Consider the following 19,644-nt stretch of genomic DNA (forward strand, 5'->3'; position numbering starts at 1 on the left):
AATCCTTCTAGGATGAAGACCTCCGGGCAGAGGGCGAGTGAGGGCGCAGCCTTGGGCCTCTGCTACCATAACCGACGGCAAGGTGCAGGGGCTTCTGGGCGCACAGCCGACCCTGGCTCCCCGACGGACCGTTCTCCCGGGTAGGGTCAGGTCGGGTCGGGCCGGGTCGGGCGGGGCGAGCGGCCCAGCCAGGCCCGGCGGGCGCCGTGCGGGCGGGGCCGGGCGGAGTCCCAGGCCGCCGCCGCTGCCGCCGCCACGAGCCCGGACCTGCCCGCCCGACCTGGCGGCGCAGTCTCGCGGGATCGCTCAGCTCTCGCTCCCCGTGCGGCCCCGGCGGCAGCTCGAGTCCGGGACACTCCCCGGGGCCGTCCGAGGTTGCCGGCGGGGGGGGACGGCGACGGGGAGGGAGAGTGGCCTTCCAGCGCCGCCCGAGGTGAGGCTCCCGGGCCCCGACCCGGCGGGTGGCCGCAGAGGCAGCTCCTGGGGGCAGCCGAGCGGGCCTCCAGGGATGCAGGGCGGGCTGGGGGCCTGGACGGTTGCGGGGCGGACTCCGGCAGGCTCGGGACGGAGCCGCAGGTGCTGCGGAGCTGGCGGCGGGACTGGCTGCGCAGCCAAAGTTTCCTCGCAAGTGAGAGCCAACTCCTGAAAGGCGACGCCGGGCCGCCCAGCAGGCCAGGGACGCTGCTGCCGCGCTCAGGCCTGGGACAGGTGTCGGGTGTGGGGGCGCTGGAAGACTGCACCTGGCAGTGTTGGGGGGGGGGGTAGGGAACTGATGATTGAAGGTTTGTGCTGTAGGAAACACGAGGTAAAGGGGCGAGGTGGAGGAAAAAAGGGAACGCTGCGATTAGGAATAAATGAAAAGGGGTTAATAGTCATAAAAATCATAATTCGGGGCTCACAGCCTTCCTCCCTAAGGGACCGCCGTCGCCCTCCCGGGACAGATTTGCTCATTTTCAATTTCGACGGCATCATCACTCTCTCTTCACACACACCCGCCCCCATTCCATGAAAACTAGTTTCGCTCCTCCCCAGGAAGAATCCTAGAAGTCTCCCTCTAGTTGGCCTTTTGAAAAAACAGGAAAAGTCTGTCCCCAGAAGACTGCCACAAAAACTAGCTTTTTAGAATCTTTGAAAGTTTAACAACTCCTTAGGCCTTAAGGAATTTCCCTGGGCCTGTTTTCTTGTGTGTAATCAGATTACCAAAAGGGAACCTTAGATTTCATGATTCTATTAATGCCTTTTAACGTGGTCCTAACTTAGACCAGCATTCCTTTTTTTCCTCCAACTCATTCTCTGCCCTCCCCCCCCCCCATTTTAAACCCATGTTCCCTACAACACAAACCTTCAATCATCAGTTCCCTAGAGATGAGACTTCCTTAGCAAATAATACATTCTATGCCAAAGCAGATGAAAGAGTATCTCGCTAGGATGGAATTTTCCATCATTTTTCAAATGTTAGTTACCTAGGATAAAAATCTTAACTCTGCACTTTGACTTGCATTTGATTTTATGACAAATGTTTTTATGATAACACCCTCTGGGTTGTTTTTACAGCAATTGACCCAGAACTCATTTCCAGGAAAACAGCTTCCTTCGAATTGACAAAATAATGAAATGAGGAATTTGAACATTTTATCTTTGGACGGGAGTCTTCTGATGGTGAAAAGCAATTAATCCAAGCCATGTGGTAAAATCAGGAATTTGAAGAAAATGGAACTGTTCCCATTTTTGTTAATATGTGTTTTTCTGCCCCTCATAAGGGGGCATAGTCTCTTCACCTGTGAACCAATTACTGTTCCCAGATGCATGAAAATGGCCTACAACATGACATTTTTCCCTAATCTGATGGGTCATTATGACCAGGGTATTGCTGCTGTGGAAATGGAGGTGAGTGGTTCATCATGCTTTTGTTGAAAAATGGTTTATGTTGTGGTCTAAATAAACTCTTTTATTTTTAAACACATAAAGGATTTTTCAAGTTTGTAGAAATCATATATTGAAAAATCCTTTTGAAAATTAAATCCCCCTACTGACATATTTTGTGTATTGTTGGGTCCTTCTTTATTGAATTTGCTTAATATAAGTTTATTTTATCATGAAGTTTGGTTCTGAATGATTTCGAAATATCTCGCACCTGGCAAATATTTTGCTTTTCGAAATTAAGTACAGTAACTTCTCTAGAAATGTGAATTCTGATTTTTTTCCAATTCACTGAACATATAATCTCTAATGCCTAGACTGAAGTGAAGAAATTTACATATTTTTATAAGTAGTTGTAATGTTCACTTGGCTCAGTTTTTCCAAAGCAAATAAATTATTGGAATATGTTGGGGATTGCAGACAGTGTTTTACTAAAAAGTGACTAGTTTTTAAACACAGCATTTAAGTATTCTTATACTTGTTTTTTTTTTTTTAATTTTTTATTGTTGGTTGTTCAAAACATTACAAATTTCTTGATATATCATATTTCACACTTTGATTCAAGTGGGTTATGAACTCCCATTTTTACCCCATATCTTATACTTGTTAAATGAAACCACATATCAGGTGAGGAGCAGAGTGACACTAAAGATTGATTGCCTTAGGTACCTCAGTTACTTGCCTCTGGTTTAGAGATATGCAAATTGCTAGGGAGGTGTGGGAAGAAAGAGCTACCTGTAGAGACAGGAACCTGCCCTCCCTACAGATCTGTTAGGTTGATAAATCTCATGAAAGAAAGAGGACAAATGTGCTGTTTTTATAGTCTCCCTCCACCAAAAAAATGGTCTGAGGGTGGTGTCAAGGTTTTTTTCCCACCCTCAGATTGTTTCTAAGAGATGAAAACCCTACAAATCTAATATAGATACCATTTTTAAAAACTGACCAAGTTTGATTTTGCAACTTTGAAGGTCTTCCATTGTTCAGTTGAACAACTGTCTGACTACTTCATTGTAGATTTCTGTCCAAAAATGGGACAGCTTTTAAAATAGATGTTATTTTAAAAGACATTACAAATAATGTTATAATCTTTCAGTGGTTTTTCAAACCAATGCAATACTGAACAAATGGTGAGGAAAGATTTTCATTGATTTATCAGAAACTTTTGATAGTTTAATTTCATTAAAGTAAAGTATGTGGTGGAAATACCATCAAACAATAATTCTATCATTCACTTTTCCTCTTATGATAATATATGTTTTAAAACTCATGTTTCAGTAGTGTTCTTAAAGAGTTTTATCTTAATCTGGTTCCTTCCTGTGTAGTAAGTACATGCATTTTAAGTTTGAATGCTAACAATGATTTTATAAGTTCGTAACATTTGGACTTGAGTTCCTTATCTAGAAAACCGTTATAAAGATAGGGGAGAGATGTATCCCTGCTATTTAAAAAGGCCTATAATTGTAAGACAGTGACAACTATTTTTGTTCCATTTCTATCTTTATAAAGCAAAAAAAGAGACTTAAAAAAAGAGAAGTTTTGGGCGGGGATTGTGGCTCAGGGACAGAGTGCTTGCCTAGCATGTGTGAAGCTCTGGGTTGGATTCTCAGCACCACATATCAATAAATAAAATAAAAGTCCATTAACAACTAAAAAAATATTTTTTTTAAAAAAAGAAGTTTTGTCTGTCTGGTTTTTGGTTTTTATTTACCTAGCTTCTTCCCCGGTAGTTTTGGGTCTGGACATTATCAAGAAGGCTTTTTGGTCTTACCTTCTTTATTTGATTTCTTATATTACCAATCTCTTCATTATACAATCTTCACGTACTAAATTTTCTCATAGGCTTCACTAATGAACATTTTCTATGAATCACATTTCAGTAGGCTTAAGGATATAAAAGAAGAAAGCCATTAAATAGCATTAATACCAGAATTAACCTGTCTCCAAAAGGAGAAGGGGAAGTGAACAGGCAAAATAATATTAACCTGGGTCAAAATTTTAATCTCTATATAATTTTTTTGATCTGTAGTTTTGTGCTTTTCCTGCTGTCCCATTCCTATTTGTCCTTAGCCAGCAGCATTCTCTTTTACTTCCTATATTGAATGCCCAAATCCTACCATTTGAGACTTGTAAATGAACCTAAAGATCATGCAGAGTTTCTTAAACTCTTTCTTGCCATTAAACCCTTCTCAAGAGTTAATGTTTTAAAATTTAAATAAATAAAATGGGTAGGATTGTAAAATAAGCCAATTATATTGAAATATACTTCTATTCAGGGCTAAGGTTAAGAACCCCTGATCCCTACATTATTCAGGTGAAGAAACTGCAGCCCAGAGAAGTTATTATTTGTTCAAATTTGAGCACTCTGATCTGACTCTGACACAGTGTTCTCTGTCTGCATAATCCATAATGTCATCTTTCACCATTTTTAAAAATATCTTTAATCTTATTGGATAAGAAAGATATATTTCCCAAGATTCAGAATATAATGTGTAGGGCTGGGGATATAGCTCAGTTGGTAGAGTACTTGCCTTGCATGCACAAGGCCGTGGGTTTGATCCCTAGCACCACCACCACCACCAAAACAAACAAACAAAAAAAACCCTGAATATAATGTGTAAATTTCAGTCTTTTCTACTTCTTTGCAGACTGCATTTAGATAAAAATTAGGTGATTTTTTTTTTCAGCTTTGCCTTAACCACAAAGTCTTGTGAGATCAAAAATAAAATCCCTAACCTTCATTCTGTCTTCTCTAGTGGTGCCAAAGTGATCTTATTAAAATGCAAATGAATGCAGTCCATCTTGGGGTTAAAATTCTTTACCATATCCCTAAAGCCAGGGAAATAAAGACCTGCTTGTAGAGAGTTTCCAAACTTGTCTTATGGGACCCTGCTTTCCTGTCCCTTCCCATACTGCACACTCCGATTCAACCAGACTGACCCATTTGTAGAATTCAAATTCATATCACTCTTACCTCTGTTCCTTTGCACAGTTTTGTGTCTTCTGATGAGCCCTCTACCTGCCCTTCTGTCTTCTTCACCTCCTCAGTTCCTTTATGTCTCAGTTAAAGCAATGGCTCTTTTTAGTGAGGCCTTCTTTCACCCAAGCATATAACACTTAATATACTGTTATGACACTTATATTTATAACACTTAGTATACTGTTATTTATAACACTTAATATACTGTTCTATACTGTTACGACACTTAATATTTATAAGTTTGTATACTCAACATGTTGTATTACAATTATTTATGTGCCTTTAGATGGTGAACTTGTTGAAGGCAGGGATGGTTTTTATTCATCCTTATTCCTAATGCCTAGTACAATGTCTCTGAACAGTAAATGCTCAATAAAAGCTGAATAAAGAAAAAGTAAGTCAACAAAGAGAATTTTTCTTCCAACTTCTTACCTTCCACCTTTATCCTCTATCTATCTCTACAGTGTTCAAGTGAAAGGCATTCTAATATTTTTAGTTGTTTTACATAACATTTTTTTTTGTTTGCCTAGCTCTAATGAAATATATCAGTTGAAATTCTCTATTTTCTTTCCTCCATTAGCTCTACATATATTTGTTGGGATTTGTTTAAAGAATTTGATTTTTAACCATTTCTTTTATATGAAGTAAAGGAATTAATCTTTTAATTAGACCATTGGATTATAAACTATGTGTCAGATATGTTTCAAACATTATGCTTGAGTTCTTAAATTAATATTCCAGTCAACGACTAGATTATGATTGTGAGTACCTTAGCTTTTATTAAGAATATATCTTCTCTAAAGAATAGGTTGGGTTTGATACTTTCAACCCAACTGCCTTTGATTTCTGCTAGTCCCTTTTAAATTAAACTGAATTAATGGTAGGGTGAGTTTCTTAAAAACTGCCTGATGATTATAGCAACCAATTGTACTTTCTTAGCCACCAAGAATTTCATGTAAGTCAGGAGATCCATCTCATTCTACTTTTAGCCCTCAGTTTCCATTTTGTGACAACTAGCCTGTTTAGGCATTTATGGTCATTGATAATCTTAGAGCTGCAGTTTTCAAATTTTAGTGGCTGTGAGCTTGTTAGAAATGCAAGTTTGTTTACTTTATTTTGATTTACTGATTCATGATCTTTCAAAATAGACCCTAGGAAACTGTTTTGAATGTAAAGTTCAAGACCCATTGGTTAAGAATAGGGTTTGCAAATATTTTCTGTAAAGGGCCAAATATTTCTGACTTTGGAGACCATGTAGTATCTGTCACAGCTATTCATCTCTATAACCATAGCAGAAAAGCTGTCATAGACAGTATATGAACAAAGGAATAGCTGTGTTTTAGTAAAACTTTATTGTATTTACAAAAATATTTCCTAGGAGATATGATAATATAGCTACATAATGGGTTGCCACTAATATAAAAGCTGTGTATATTTTTTCAAATAAACTTTTGGAAAGTTTTATTTAAAAAAAAATAGGGGGACCATATTTGGCAGAACCCCACAATACATGAAAGAAAGTGTTTTAAGGATACTATATCATGTAATAAATGAACATTATTGGGCATTGTTATTAATGTTACCTGAGTTATATGTCATTTACTTTCCACATGAATTTGTTTAAGTCAGGCTTATCACAAGCTGAAAGACTGAAATAATCACAGTTCTTAAGTTTTGTTTCAGATATTGCTTGAAATAAGGGACTTCAGTTTTTTCTTTATTATCTGAAACTAAAATTATTTGTATTGTAAAGAGTTAATTTTCAATTCTGAATAGTAACTTGGCTTTGTGATGAAAAGGATGTTGTACATTCTAAGGCTCCTAAGTGGAAAAACAAATGGCTGCTGGTTTTCCATTGTGTTCCTTTTGTTTCATATCTAGAGCATTGTTTCTCAAATTGTGAGGTTTGACTCCCTGGAGAGACTGATTTCATCCAGAAAAAGCTGAGACTGATCTAGGGAAAACGGAAACAGGAATATTGTATTTTTCCTTTGAATTGCCTTCATTCAGGTCCAGGCAAAAGCAAAGTCATGTATTGTGTTTGGAACAGCATGTGGTCATTCCACTTTTAAATAGTCTAAAGAGAAATAAGTCAAAATAAAATAAAATAAAAGGCTTTCCTTTCCACCTGTTAATATGTACTATAAAATGTTTCTATTCAGTTAAAAATAAAAGGGTGGAGAAAAACTGGATCAACAGACTTCTAGAAAAAAAAAAAAAAACTTATTATCCAGGGATTTTAGGCATTTTTTTTCCAGCTTTTTAGAAGAATGCAGTGGACCCATCCTGATCTCACCTATCATCTTTCCTCTGTAGTCTCTACCCTTGTGCCCAAATACATAAGGGGAAAAAATGTTGAGTGTGATTAACCTGTTTTTCAGGGAATATAATCTAAAAATGACTCTAACTACTCTGAAAGCATAATATTAGTCATAAAAAATGAAATTCACACTGAAAAGTGTTCCAAGTTGGTATTATAATAGCTGTCATTGGTGTTTTAAATGTAGAACTGCAAGCTTACCTTCCTTTGTGGTGTTCTTTTGCAAATGTAGGGAAAGCAACCTGACTGCTTCCTCTGAATCTACATAATAAAGGTAGACACTTTTGTGAACCTAAAGGGTGATATTTCTCCTGAAAGGCTCTGCTGATAAGCACAGAGTTTTATTCCTTTCCTTGAAGTGTTCCAACGTAGGCGTTGGTTGTTCTTGTTGTGCCCACAGGAGAACTTGTCCACAAAGGGATATGGATAATGTGAAAGACTGTTTTGTTGTGATCATTTCCCCTCTTTGAGAATATGACATGTAGATAATGAGACTTTATTACTATAGTATATGTATTTTTCATGTGTTCATTAATATTTGTTGACTGTGTACCTGAGTTCATAGCTTTAATGTGTACCTGAATGTGTAGTTTCCACAGAATTGTAGCTTTTCAAGTTATTAGTTCTAAACTAAAACATTGACTCTTTACTAAATAGATTGCTTTGTTGTATCAACCAGATAATTTGTGTATTTGTCTGATTTCCAAAGGAAAGTTCTTTGGGGAAAATAATTTAAAATATTTAATGTTCTCTGACAAGAAATTAAAAAAAAATAAGTCTTCCATTATGGAAATATTGCAAATTCCTGCCTTTTCTTCTCAGTCTCAACTCTAATTTTCTTTTTTAAAAGAAGCTGACTTGCCTGAGATTTACCAAAAATTCCTAAAAACATGCAAGAGTTTGCACCACTTTTTTATACAATAGTCCATTGATTATCTCAAAGAATTTACACTAAACTTATGTAACCACTTTGCCATTGTTTGCTCTGTGAAGTGTAGCTAAAAATATTTCAGGACCCTTTAGACTTCAGTGGGTCTGTGTCTTGCTAGAGCTTTGTTACTTTTTTTTGTTCAATCACTTTTTAAAAAATTACTTGACTTCCTTTCAATTTTTATCACCATCACTAAGAGTCAGCTTTGTTTTTGATACCTTTGTAAAGCAAGTAGTACGGCATTTACCATTGCATGGGATTTAGTGGGTATGATGACCAGGGTAGAAAGCATAAATCCTGAGCTGAGAATCAGATACTATGAAGTCACTTGGCCTTCATAAGATGACTTACTTCCATGTACTGATGGGATTCTGATTTGTGCGTCAGAAAACTGACAAGTGTTTATATATCCTGTATCCAGGATATATAACGTAGGCAAGACACAGCCAAGATGCTGTTACAGACCACTCTGCTTAGACTCCATTTTGCATATTTTTGAAAAATCAAACACATTTCTTTTTTCAGTCTCTCTCAGTTAAAATCCTATCCTAGTCTTTCTCTTTGGGATGTTAGTGCCACCAACCCCAGTACCATAGTATGGTTTCTCCCATGAACATTATAGCACGGGGAGCTTGATAGTCCTTTCCCTATACATATCACTGAGACCAGCTGATGTTCATTTGTTCAGCAAATATTTGAATGCCTAAATCAATATCTGAGGCACCATTCAGGTACTAGACATACAATAATGGACCAAACAGACCTCTGTGCCCTCATGGAATTTATATTCTGGTGGAGGAAATGTAAGACAATCTGTTTTTGTTATAAATAACACTTTTAGCTCTATTTTTTAGCAAAAAATTATTAGATTACTTTTTTAGCCCATGTTTATTCATTTCCAGAAAACACTTTCAGACCTATTTAATATTATTTTGCTCTGGTCATTCCTTTGTTTATGTTAAGTCCTTTAACTCTAACAAAAGGAACCTCCTTTCCTTATATTTTGACTTAATTTTCTTCTTTTTCTGCATCCTTTCCACCTAAGATAGGGTTTAGCAGAAACAAAATTGATTAGAGATGGCAAATTTAATAAAAAGAAACAAGGAAAAAAGAAAAAAGAATTGAAGAGTAGTGCTCAGCGCATAGACTGAATGGGCAGAATGGAATTCAAGCTCACTCTAAGGAAACTAGCTACAACTAAAACCCTGATACAGGAACAGTTTACTTGGCGACATTATAAAAAGGGATTTATACTGAGAACAAATCTTGGATGGAAGGGACCCAGGATCTTAACCTGAAATTAGATAGTTGGATGATCCTCTGGTTAAGGGCTTAAGGTTGGTTGCTTATTCTGCTTCTGACAACTTGACTGCTCTTCGATAGCCAGATCAGCCACAGGGAGAATTAAATTGCCCCCCCACACACACACTTCTTGCCACCATTTTTTTAATTACAAAGCCTAATAATCAAATCCTGGAATAACTAGAGAAAAGTCTGATTGACATCCACAGAGTAGATTATTGGTCTACGTGGTTAAGACCTTTTTCTGTGTGGAGGGCTTTTGGTTTGCGTTTATATGCAACAATATTTTTATATTATAGGATCATTTTGGAGAATTCACATACTTCTTTTCCAGACTCCTAATCACCAGTTCACCAAATTTCTATCTGGTTATACTGTAAGCTGTACCTCTTGAATCAATGTGACTTCTTATATCATACCACCTTTCTCTCAACAATGTAGAAAAGACATGATTGAAATTCAGCCCACTAGTATAACCTCTGAGTTATAATCCTACTGCAGTTCACACTTGGCTGGGCCACCTACACTAGGCTATAATTATTTCCTCTTCAGTCATTTGGTCCGAGGGAACTCTCCATGAAGCCATAGGTGTGTTTTAAGGAAAAGATGGTAATAGGTCTTAAAGACATAGGTAGCATGTCTTTAAGATCTGCTTAGCTACTTGCAGATGTAATGCTATTGTATATATCTGGCATCATGAATGAGTAGGTAAGTTCGATAATACCTTGTCCATGAGAGGTAGCTTGAGTTGATCTCTAGATGTTTCATTATTGTGTTCAGTTTCTATCAGAAACTAGTAGCAAAACCAAGATGAGAAGACTCTTTTACTTATGTAGGGTTAATCTCATTTGCATTGTGTCATTCTATGGCATTTAGGGTACATGTCTATGGCTTTATATTTATGTCCTCAATATGATGGACCATTATAATGTCCTGTGAAATGAGCTCTGTCAGTAATATTGAGACACAGAGCTGAAGAGCTGCTGTTACCCTAAAGCAGTGCCTCTCAAACTTTGGTGTGCGTCAGCATCAACTGAAGGGCTTATTAAAAAACAGATCTCTGGCCCTACCTCAGAGTTCCTAAATCAGTATGTCTGGAATGGGAAGGAGAAATTGCATTTCTAACAAATTCCTAAGGGTGCTGATGCTGTTGATTGAGGACCACTCTTTGGTAACCACTTTCTAGGGCAAGCTGGCCAAGATGTGCCACTGTCCTTGCTGGTGAAAGCAAATTACTTTCAGAGAAAAGAGCATTGGTCACGTTAGAACTTCATACAAGGTGGAGGGCTATACTGATTTGTCTACAGTAGAGAGACCACATCTAGAAAAGCACTTTCACCATTTGATTACTATTGCTTCAGACAATTTGTTAACAATATATCCACTTGCACTAGAGTATTAAAATGGGCAGGTGAATATGTTTTTATGGTGTCACTATTTTGGAAAATCTGCTTGATCTGCAATATTGTTTTTGATTTTCTGTCTTATGGTCAGGGGAACCTCTAATGGTTTTTGTTTGACCCCTCCTGCCATAGTAACATCCAGAAAACCAACATGGTGATTATGTTTTTTGCTAAAGACAGCTATTTAAGGTATACATATTTAGACTTGAGAAATTAAAGTGAGTTGGATTGGGGGTGTCCCACTCAGCCCCCATCAAAAGCCCACTTATCATCTGAATACTTCAAAAGCCCTTTGTCTGAAGGCTAGCACACTGAATCTAGAATCTGAGAAATAAAGCCTATCAGTATATATTAGCCCCATCTAAAAGTGTTTTTTTTTTCCTTCCTTAATATATAACCCTCAGAAATCAATCTCAACAGTGTCTTTACCACTAATAAATACATAAGCCTTTTTTTTTTCCATATTTGATTTTGACTTGACCCTCCTAGGGCATGCTGGTTTGAACTCTAGATATTGGGTGAGACTTTGAAGGGAAATATGGAGCATGAAGCTATTTTCTTCTTACAGACTTACAGTAAGTCTTTCCAATGAGGAGGATCTGCCTTGAGGATTGTGGGTTCACAGTACTGTGTAAATATAATACTCTGAATCTCATCACACATCCTTACTTCAGAAATCTGGGTCCCACTGCTTCCGAACCACAGTATCACCAGATCTCTTATGAGTGGTGGGGTGCATTAAGTTTATATAATTGGCAACCTGCAGGATCAAACTGCATTTAGTTTTCAACTTCTTTAGTCTTGGGTCCTTTGAGTACTTATTTTTTACTCCACACCTTGACTAACGTGGTGGCAGGCAGTCATTTGATCTCCCCATAGTGTTGCTTTCACTGGGTTCTAAAATGTACTTAGAATCTAAGAGATTAAAAGGATAACTCAGTTTACTGTTTTGCTCTAAATATTAATGGCTGTTTACTGATTTTAGCCCTAAGTTAGGGCAGAAATCCAGTCCTAAAATTCACCCATTTTGCTGAAGTCACCGACAAACCATGTTATGTGCAACCAACCTCCACACTAATCAGTCTTCTTGGCTACAGATAACAGACATGAATTCTGGCTAATTTAAACAGAAAGTGAACAGACATACAACAGCTTTTAAAATTCACAGGGAGGCTGGACAACCAGATTCACAATATGTGGAGGGTCAGAGGAACCAAAACATACACTATCATATTGGTTTGTCACCAAGGCCAATGCTATTGGACACTTTCTGAATCATTGTCACTAGACACTTATTTTGGCATTGTAGGGAGTATTGATCACTCTCCAGATGACTCAAATAATATTTTGTACCTGTTCTTTACCCAATGATCTCCCCAAGAATCTCAATACCTGGAGCATCTAAATGGCTAAGCCTATATTGTTGCCAAATTGCATCCCTATGTTCCTCCTTAGCTTCTATAGCATCTCCCCTGCTTTGGAATTCCCCCAAAATAGGATTGCTGGGCAGATGGAAATGATAAGTGTTAACTGTAGAGATCAAAGTAAGACAGAGTTACCTACCTGAGAGAAAATGTCATTGTATTATCTATAGTTGATTTGAAATTTATCTCTAGTCTGTTACTGTCTTCATAAGCTCTTGAGTCATTGGTGTCCTTAGAGATCATCCATTAATTTGTGGCTCTCATTTTACTGATGGATACTCTGAAACTCTGATATAGAAACTTTCTGTTAGTGGAGGCACAGGTAGTTAAAGAGTACCTAGAACTCAGTTAAGATTAAATACTAGCATTATTTCCAGAAAAAGATTATATAAAATACTCCATGTATTTTGGTTCTCATTATCCATTTATCTTAATGTTTAGCTTAGGCTATTTTTCAGAATAGAGATATGAATTGCCTTCTCATTTGCCTTCTTCCTCAACTTGGCCAGTACTAATAATAACAATCATTTCTAGGTATTTCTGCCAGAGACTGACCATTTCCTTGGAGGAGTGTACCTTTTATTTCTCTGAGGATTAAAACTGTAATTAATAGGACTATTTTATTTATTATTAAATGGTAGAATCACAAAAGCAGTATTGATACATTTTGTTGTGGTTAGTTATTGGATGAGTTGTTTTGAGAATGAAATAACAAAACCAGGAATTCATAAGTGAGATCATGAAGGCACAAGATCAGTAAGAGAGTTGAATAAGATGTCTCATGAGGGCTGGGGTTGTGGAGCAGTGGTAGAGCACTTGACTAGCATGTGTGAGGCACTGGGTTTGATTCTCAGCACCACATATAAACAAAAAAAATAAACAAAGGTCCATCAATAACTAATAAAAATATTTTTAAAAAGATGTGTCACGAAGTGGGAAGCAAGGGAACAGACTGGATAGATCAGGAAGTTTGAATATTTGCTCAATTTACAAGTTTATATGCACTAACTATGCTAAATACTAGTGTAATAATCTGACAGATTTAAGAGTATAAAACTATACGGACATAAATAGCAGTAAGTTGGGTTAGTATCTTTGCATCTAAAGGTTAGATTCTGAGAAGGGTACCTAGTATGTTTTGTGGATGAACATTGATTCCTGTTAAGATTTTTGCTTCAAAAGATTAGAGCAGTGTGTTCATCCAGTTTATGTTTTCAACTGATTGATACACTAAATTCAATAATAGGATGATTCATTATTTAAAATGTCATTGTTTGTTTCTAAATTATTTGCTCAAAATTACCTGCTTTAGGAGATATGTGCATTATCTGGAATGATGAACATAGTTTGAGGGGTTTTTTTGTTTTGTTTTGTTTTTTTGTTTTTTTGGGTTTGTTTTGTTTTGTTTGAGAAAAAAGGAAAAAGAAGGTTGCTTAGCAGAAGAAACACAGGGGACTCTTGTCCCAAGAGCCGTGATTCTGCGCATCAGCAGGATCAGGGTGCTTTTAAAGAGGTGATTCAAAGGCTACTTTCCACGTGTTCTCTGTTGGAGTTGTAATTCACTTGTTATTTGGGAGATAGTCTTTTCTGGGATCTTCTGGTACCATCCCCAAAGTCTGGATTACTCCATTCCTATGTTGGGTAAGTGCTCAAGGACAGATAACTCCGTCTAGGATTGGGAAGAAAGGTAATCTTGTTTCCCCTGGTTAGGGAAGAGGAGTGTAGTTTGAGGTTTTATAGTCTGATTTGTGACCTGTGAATTATTGTTTTTTCAAACTGGGGAGTTTCTTTCGTGTAAAAGATTTCCAGTTCTCTTGATATCTTTGGTCTCGTCATCCTTATTGGCATTTTTGCCTGTCCAATGCTTTGGGAAAGGGTGATTCTCAGGGGAATTGGTTGGTGCTTTGTGTGAAAGTTCAAGAGGACATCCTCTGAAGTCATGTGAGCCCAGGTTCATATCCTACTTATGCTGCTTACTTCTTTTTTTTTCTCAGCCTCAGGTACCTTGTCTGCAAGGTGGAGATAATAACATCTATCTCACAGGGTTGTTGTAAAAGTAAATGGTATATTAAAAAACGCAGTGCCTCACTTATGGTAAGTGCTGAATAAAGCAAAGCTCTGATTTGTTATCAGCAGCTGTAGTCTTGCTGAAAGTAGTGCTGGACCATGAATAAGGATATCAAGATTCTAATCCAGAGTAGGTTTTGGAATTTCAGTAATAATTCCCAATAAAAAATTGGCTTCAGTTTTTTCACTTACAGTCTGAGGATTTGGCTTATGTCAGTGTTTTCAATCTATGATCTCTGGAGATGCTTTGAGGTCACTGGTAGTGAGGGGAACAGTGAGAGGTTTCTCTGCAGGAAGGGCTTCCTCCTCAGCCAAAGCAGCTGTGCTTTTATTTATTTAATAAGTCAGGTTTCTTTGTAACCTCTTATTTAAAGAAAATGTTTCTTGGCAAGATATACATGTACACATGGATGCACACAGACACTCTGAAAATAATTGGACCTAAAGGTCTTCTTGGGTTCCTTCCAAGAATTTTTTAAGTCTGTTAGTTTGCAACAAAACTTGGAAGTTAGTGACCCAACTGGGTCTGACACAAAGACATGTTTTGTTTGTCCCACGCATGTTTAAATATGTAAATTAAAGTGCCCAAATCTAATCACACAAAAATTCAAGTTGTTTTCTTGTGAAAGCATGGATATATGAGACAATTCTGTGCCCACCTTTCCAAATAACATCTTACTGGAGTTGAGTGGCAGATGCTACCCAAAACCCCCATTGTCTTATACGCCTTTGAATCTACCTGCCTGGCCTATGAAGGACTTTAAGTGTTCAATATCTGGTTTATCCTCTGCACAGTATGTGAACGTCAGCATTATTGGATTAACCAACATTAGCACTCCAGAGGAATTAAGCAAGGGAAGTGGTTCCCATTTTTGTCCCATAAGAAAATTGTGTTAGTGTAGCAAAACTACACATTTCTTTCATTTTACCAGCCCTTAAACTAGATGATTTAGTTCTTAAATGCTGAACATCAGTTTATCATGGGTATTGTAAAATGTCTTCTGAGTTGGAAATAAATACAGCATGTTTTAATTCTTTCTACCAAAGAATCTGATTATCAGATTCTCGAAAAATTTAGGCACTAGGCTTTTGGGGGACAGTAAATAAAGAAGTAAATGCACCAGTTGCCCATGCCTTCCTCCTCCACTTCAGTCCCAAAGGAGAATACTTGCACAGTTGGGCATTCCTACCATCCCCAGGATAAAAAAAAAAATTGAGAAAAGCACTGTACTGTTTGCTCTTCAAGGACTTCTTGTTAGGTAGCAAAGGCTTGGGTCTCTGAATATCATTTGAATAAAAGAGATACAGAATACCAACTATAGAGGACAGGTAAAACTTCCATGGGTCCAACATCCTCCAAAGCTATTCTCTAATTGTGTGTGGGTTCTGTCTGTATGCACCCTTTAAATCAGATTTGTTTATTATAGTACTCTAATCATATTTAATATTTATTGATTAATTTTTGCCCATCTTTTATTTACTAAGATGTATTGAAATTTCTTGTTATGATTATGAAATTGTCCATTTTTTAAATTTATATATGACAGCAGAATGCATTACAATTCTTATTACACATATAGACCACAATTTTTCATTTCTCTGGTTGTATACAAAGTATATTCACACCAATTCGTGTCTTCATACATGCACTTTAGATAATAACGATCATCACATTCCACCATCATTTCTAACCCCATGCTCCCTCCCTTCCCCTCCAACCCCTCTGCCCTATCCAGAATTCGTCTGTTCCTCCCACGCTCCCTCTCTCTATCCCACTATGAATCAGCCTCGTTATATCAAAGAAAACATTTGGCATTTGGTTTTTTTGGATTGGCTAACTTCACTTAGCATTATCTTCTCTAACTCCATCCATATACCTGCAAATGTCATGATTTTATTCTCTTTTATTGCTGAATAATATTCCATTGGGTATATATGCTACATTTTTTAATCCACTTATCTATTGAAGGGCATCTAGATTGATTCCACAGTTTAGCTATTGTGAATTGTGCTGCTATAAACATTGATGTGGCTGTGTCCCTGTAGTATGCTGTTTTTAAGCCCTTTGGGTATAGACCAAGGAGAGGGATAGCTGGGTCAAAAGGTGGTTCTATTCCCAATTTTCCAAGACATCTCCATACTGCTTTTCATATTTGCAATCCCACCAGCAGTGTATGAATGTACCTTTCCCCCAACATCCTCACCAACACTTATTGTTGTTTGTCTTCATAATAGCTGTCATTTTGACTGGAGTGAGATGAAATCTTAGAGTGGTTTTGATTTGCATTTCTCAAATTGCTAGCAGTGATGAACATTTTCATGTGTTTGTTGATTGATTGTATATCATCATCTGAGAAGTGTCTGTTCAGTTCCTTGGCCCATTTATTGATTGGGTTATTTGTTTTTTTGGTGTTTGAATTTTTGAGTTCTTATACACTGTAGAGATTAGTGCTCTATCTGATGTGTGAGGGATAAAAATTTGCTCCCAAGATGTAGGCTCTCTATTTACCTCACAGATTATTTCTTTTGCTGAGAAAAACTTTTTAGTTTGATTCCATCCCATTTATTGATTCTTGACTTTAATTCTTCTATCAAAGGAGTCTTATTAAGGATGTTAGGGTCTACTCCCACTTGATGGAGATTGGGGCCTACTTTTTCTTCTATTAGATGCAGGGTCTCTTGTTTTATTCCTAAGTCCTTGATCCATGTTGAGTTGAGTTTTGTGCATGGTGAGAGATAGGGGTTTAATTTCATTATGTTGCATATGGATTTCCAGTTTTCCCAGCACCATTTGTTGAATAGACTATCTTTTCTCCAATCCATGTTTTTGGCACCTTTGTCTAATATAAGATAATTGTAATTTTGTGGGTTAGTCACTGTGTCCTCTATTCTGTACCATTGGTCTACCAGTCTGTTTTGATGCTGTAAATACCATGCTGTCTTTGTTACTATTGCTCTGTAGTATAGTTTAAGGTCTGGTATAGCAATGCAATCTGCTTCACTCTTCCTGCTAAGGATTGCTTTAGCTATTCTGGGTCTCTTATTTTTCCAGATAAATTTCATGATTGCTTTTTCTATTTCTATGAGGAATGTCATTGAGATTTTGATTGGAATTGCATTAAGTCTGTATAGTGCTTTTGGAAGTATAGACATTTTGATAATATTAATTCTGCCCATCAAGAGCAAGGTAGATCTCTCCATCTTCTAAGGTCTTCTTTGACTTCTTTCTTTAGGGTTCTGTAATTTTCATTACATAGATCTTTCACCTCTTTTGTTAAGTTGATTCTCAAGTTTTTTTTTTTTTTTTTTTGAGACTATTGTAAATGGGGTAATTTTCGTCTTTTCCCTTTCAGAGGATTTATCACTGATATACAGAAATGCCTTTGATTTATGGGTGTTGGTTTTATATCCTGCTACTTTGCTGAATTCATTTAATAGTTCTAGAAGTTTTCTGGTGGAACTTTTAGGGTCTTCTAGGTATAGAATCATATCATTAGCAAATAGTGCCAATTTGAATTCTTCTTTTCCTATGTGTATCCCTTTAATTTCTTTCATCTAATTACTCTGGCCAGTGTTTCAAGAACTATGTTAAATAGAAGTTGTAAAAGAGGGCATCTCTATCTTATTCCAGTTTTTAGAGGGAATGCCTTCAATTTTTCTCCATTTAGAATGATGTTGGCCTGGGGCATAGCATAGATAGCCTTTAGGATGTTGAGATATGTTCCTGTTATCCCTAGTTTTTCTAGTGTTTTGAACATAAAGCAGTTCTGTATTTTGTCAGATGCTTTTTCTGTGTCTATTGAGATGATCATATGATTCTTATCTTTAAGTCTATTGATGTGATGAATTATATTTATTGATTTCCGTATTGAATCCCTGGGATGAATCCCACTTGGTCATGGTATGCAGTCTTTTTGATATGGTTTTGTATTAGATTTGCCAGAATTTTACTGAGAATTTTTGCATCTATGTACATTAAAGATATTGGTCTGAAGTTTTCTTTTTTTGATGTGTCTTTGCCTGGTTTTGGAATCAGGGTGATATTGACCTCATAGAATGAGTTTGGAAGTGTGCCTCTTTTTCTATTTCCTGAAATAAATTGAAGAGTATTGGTATTCGTTCTTCTTTAAAGGTCTTGTAGAACTCGACTGTGTATTTTCTTGGTTGGTAGACTTTTGATGGCATCTTCTATTTTGTCACTTGAAATTGATCTTTTTAAATTATGTATATCATCCTGATTTAATTTGGGAAAATTATATGACACTAGAAATTTGTGAATGCCTTCGATATTTTCTATTTTTTTTTAAATGATAGTGAGGTAGGTAGAGAGAGAGAGAGAGTGAGAGAATTTTTAATATTTTTTTTTTTTTAGCTTTCGGCGGACATAACATTTTTTTGTTTGTATGTGGTGCTGAGGATCGAACCCGGGCCACACACATGCCAGGAGAGAGTGCTACTGCTTGAGCCACATCCCCAGACCGATATTTTCTATTTTATTGGAGTACAAGTTTTCAAAATAATTTCTAATTCTCTTCTGTATTTCTGTAGTGTTTGCTATGATATTTCCTTTCTCATCATGTACGTTAGTAATTTGAGTTTTCTCTTTCCTCTTCGTTAACATGGCTAAGGGTCTGTCAATCTTATTTTTTTAAAGAACCAACATTTTGTTCTGTCAATTTTTTTAATGTTTTTTTTTTAAAGAGAGAGAGAGAGAGAGAATTTTAATATTTATTTTTTAGTTTTCGGCGGACACAACATCTTTGTTTGTATGTGGTACTGAGGATCGAACCCGGGCCGCACGCATGCCAGGCGAGCGCGCTACCGCTTGAGCCACATCCCCAGCCCCCTGTCAATTTTTTCAGTTGTTTCTTTTGTTTCAATTTCATTGATTTCAGCTCTGATTGTAATTATTTCCTGTATTCCACTGCTTTTGGTGTTGATTTGTTCTTCTTTTTCTAGGGCTTTGAGATGTAATATTAAGTCATTTATTTGTGGACTTTTTCTTCTTTTAAGGAATGAACTCCATGCAGTGAACTTTCCTCTTAGAACTGCTTTCATAGTGTCCCAGAGATTTTGATATGTTGTACATGAGTTCTCATTCACTTCTGAAAAATTTTTAATCACCTCCTTGATGTCTTCTGCAACCATTGTTTATTCAGTAGCATATTATTTAGTCTCTAGGTGTTGGAGTAGATTTTATTTCTTATTTTATCATTGATTTCTAATTTCATTCCATTATGATCTGATAGAATGCAGGGTAGTATCTCTACTTTTTTATATTTCTTAAGAGTTGCTTTGTG

The 19,644-nt window shown here is 37.0% G+C and overlaps 1 protein-coding gene across 2 annotated transcripts in view; it reads left to right on the forward strand.

The window, feature by feature from the left end:
* The first annotated feature begins 259 nt into the window (after nucleotides 1-259).
* Fzd6 (frizzled class receptor 6) overlaps nucleotides 260-19,644 on the forward strand; it is a 45,895-nt gene continuing 26,510 nt past the window's right edge. The window contains exons 1-2 of one of the 2 annotated variants that reach the window (XM_046464882.2): nucleotides 260-433; nucleotides 1,555-1,887. In XM_046464882.2, coding sequence (XP_046320838.1) covers nucleotides 1,711-1,887 — 177 coding nt within the window. In that variant the 5' untranslated portion in view covers nucleotides 260-433; nucleotides 1,555-1,710. Of the gene's footprint in view, nucleotides 434-499; nucleotides 629-1,554; nucleotides 1,888-19,644 lie in introns of those variants that run through there. The other variant, XM_046464883.2, reaches the window with a different exon arrangement.

Source organism: Marmota monax, unplaced genomic scaffold (assembly GCF_021218885.2).
Source record: "Marmota monax isolate L192 unplaced genomic scaffold, Marmota_monax_Labrador192_F-V1.1 WCK01_AAM20220418_F8-fsc00003, whole genome shotgun sequence".
Classification (NCBI taxonomy): Eukaryota; Metazoa; Chordata; class Mammalia; order Rodentia; family Sciuridae; genus Marmota; species Marmota monax.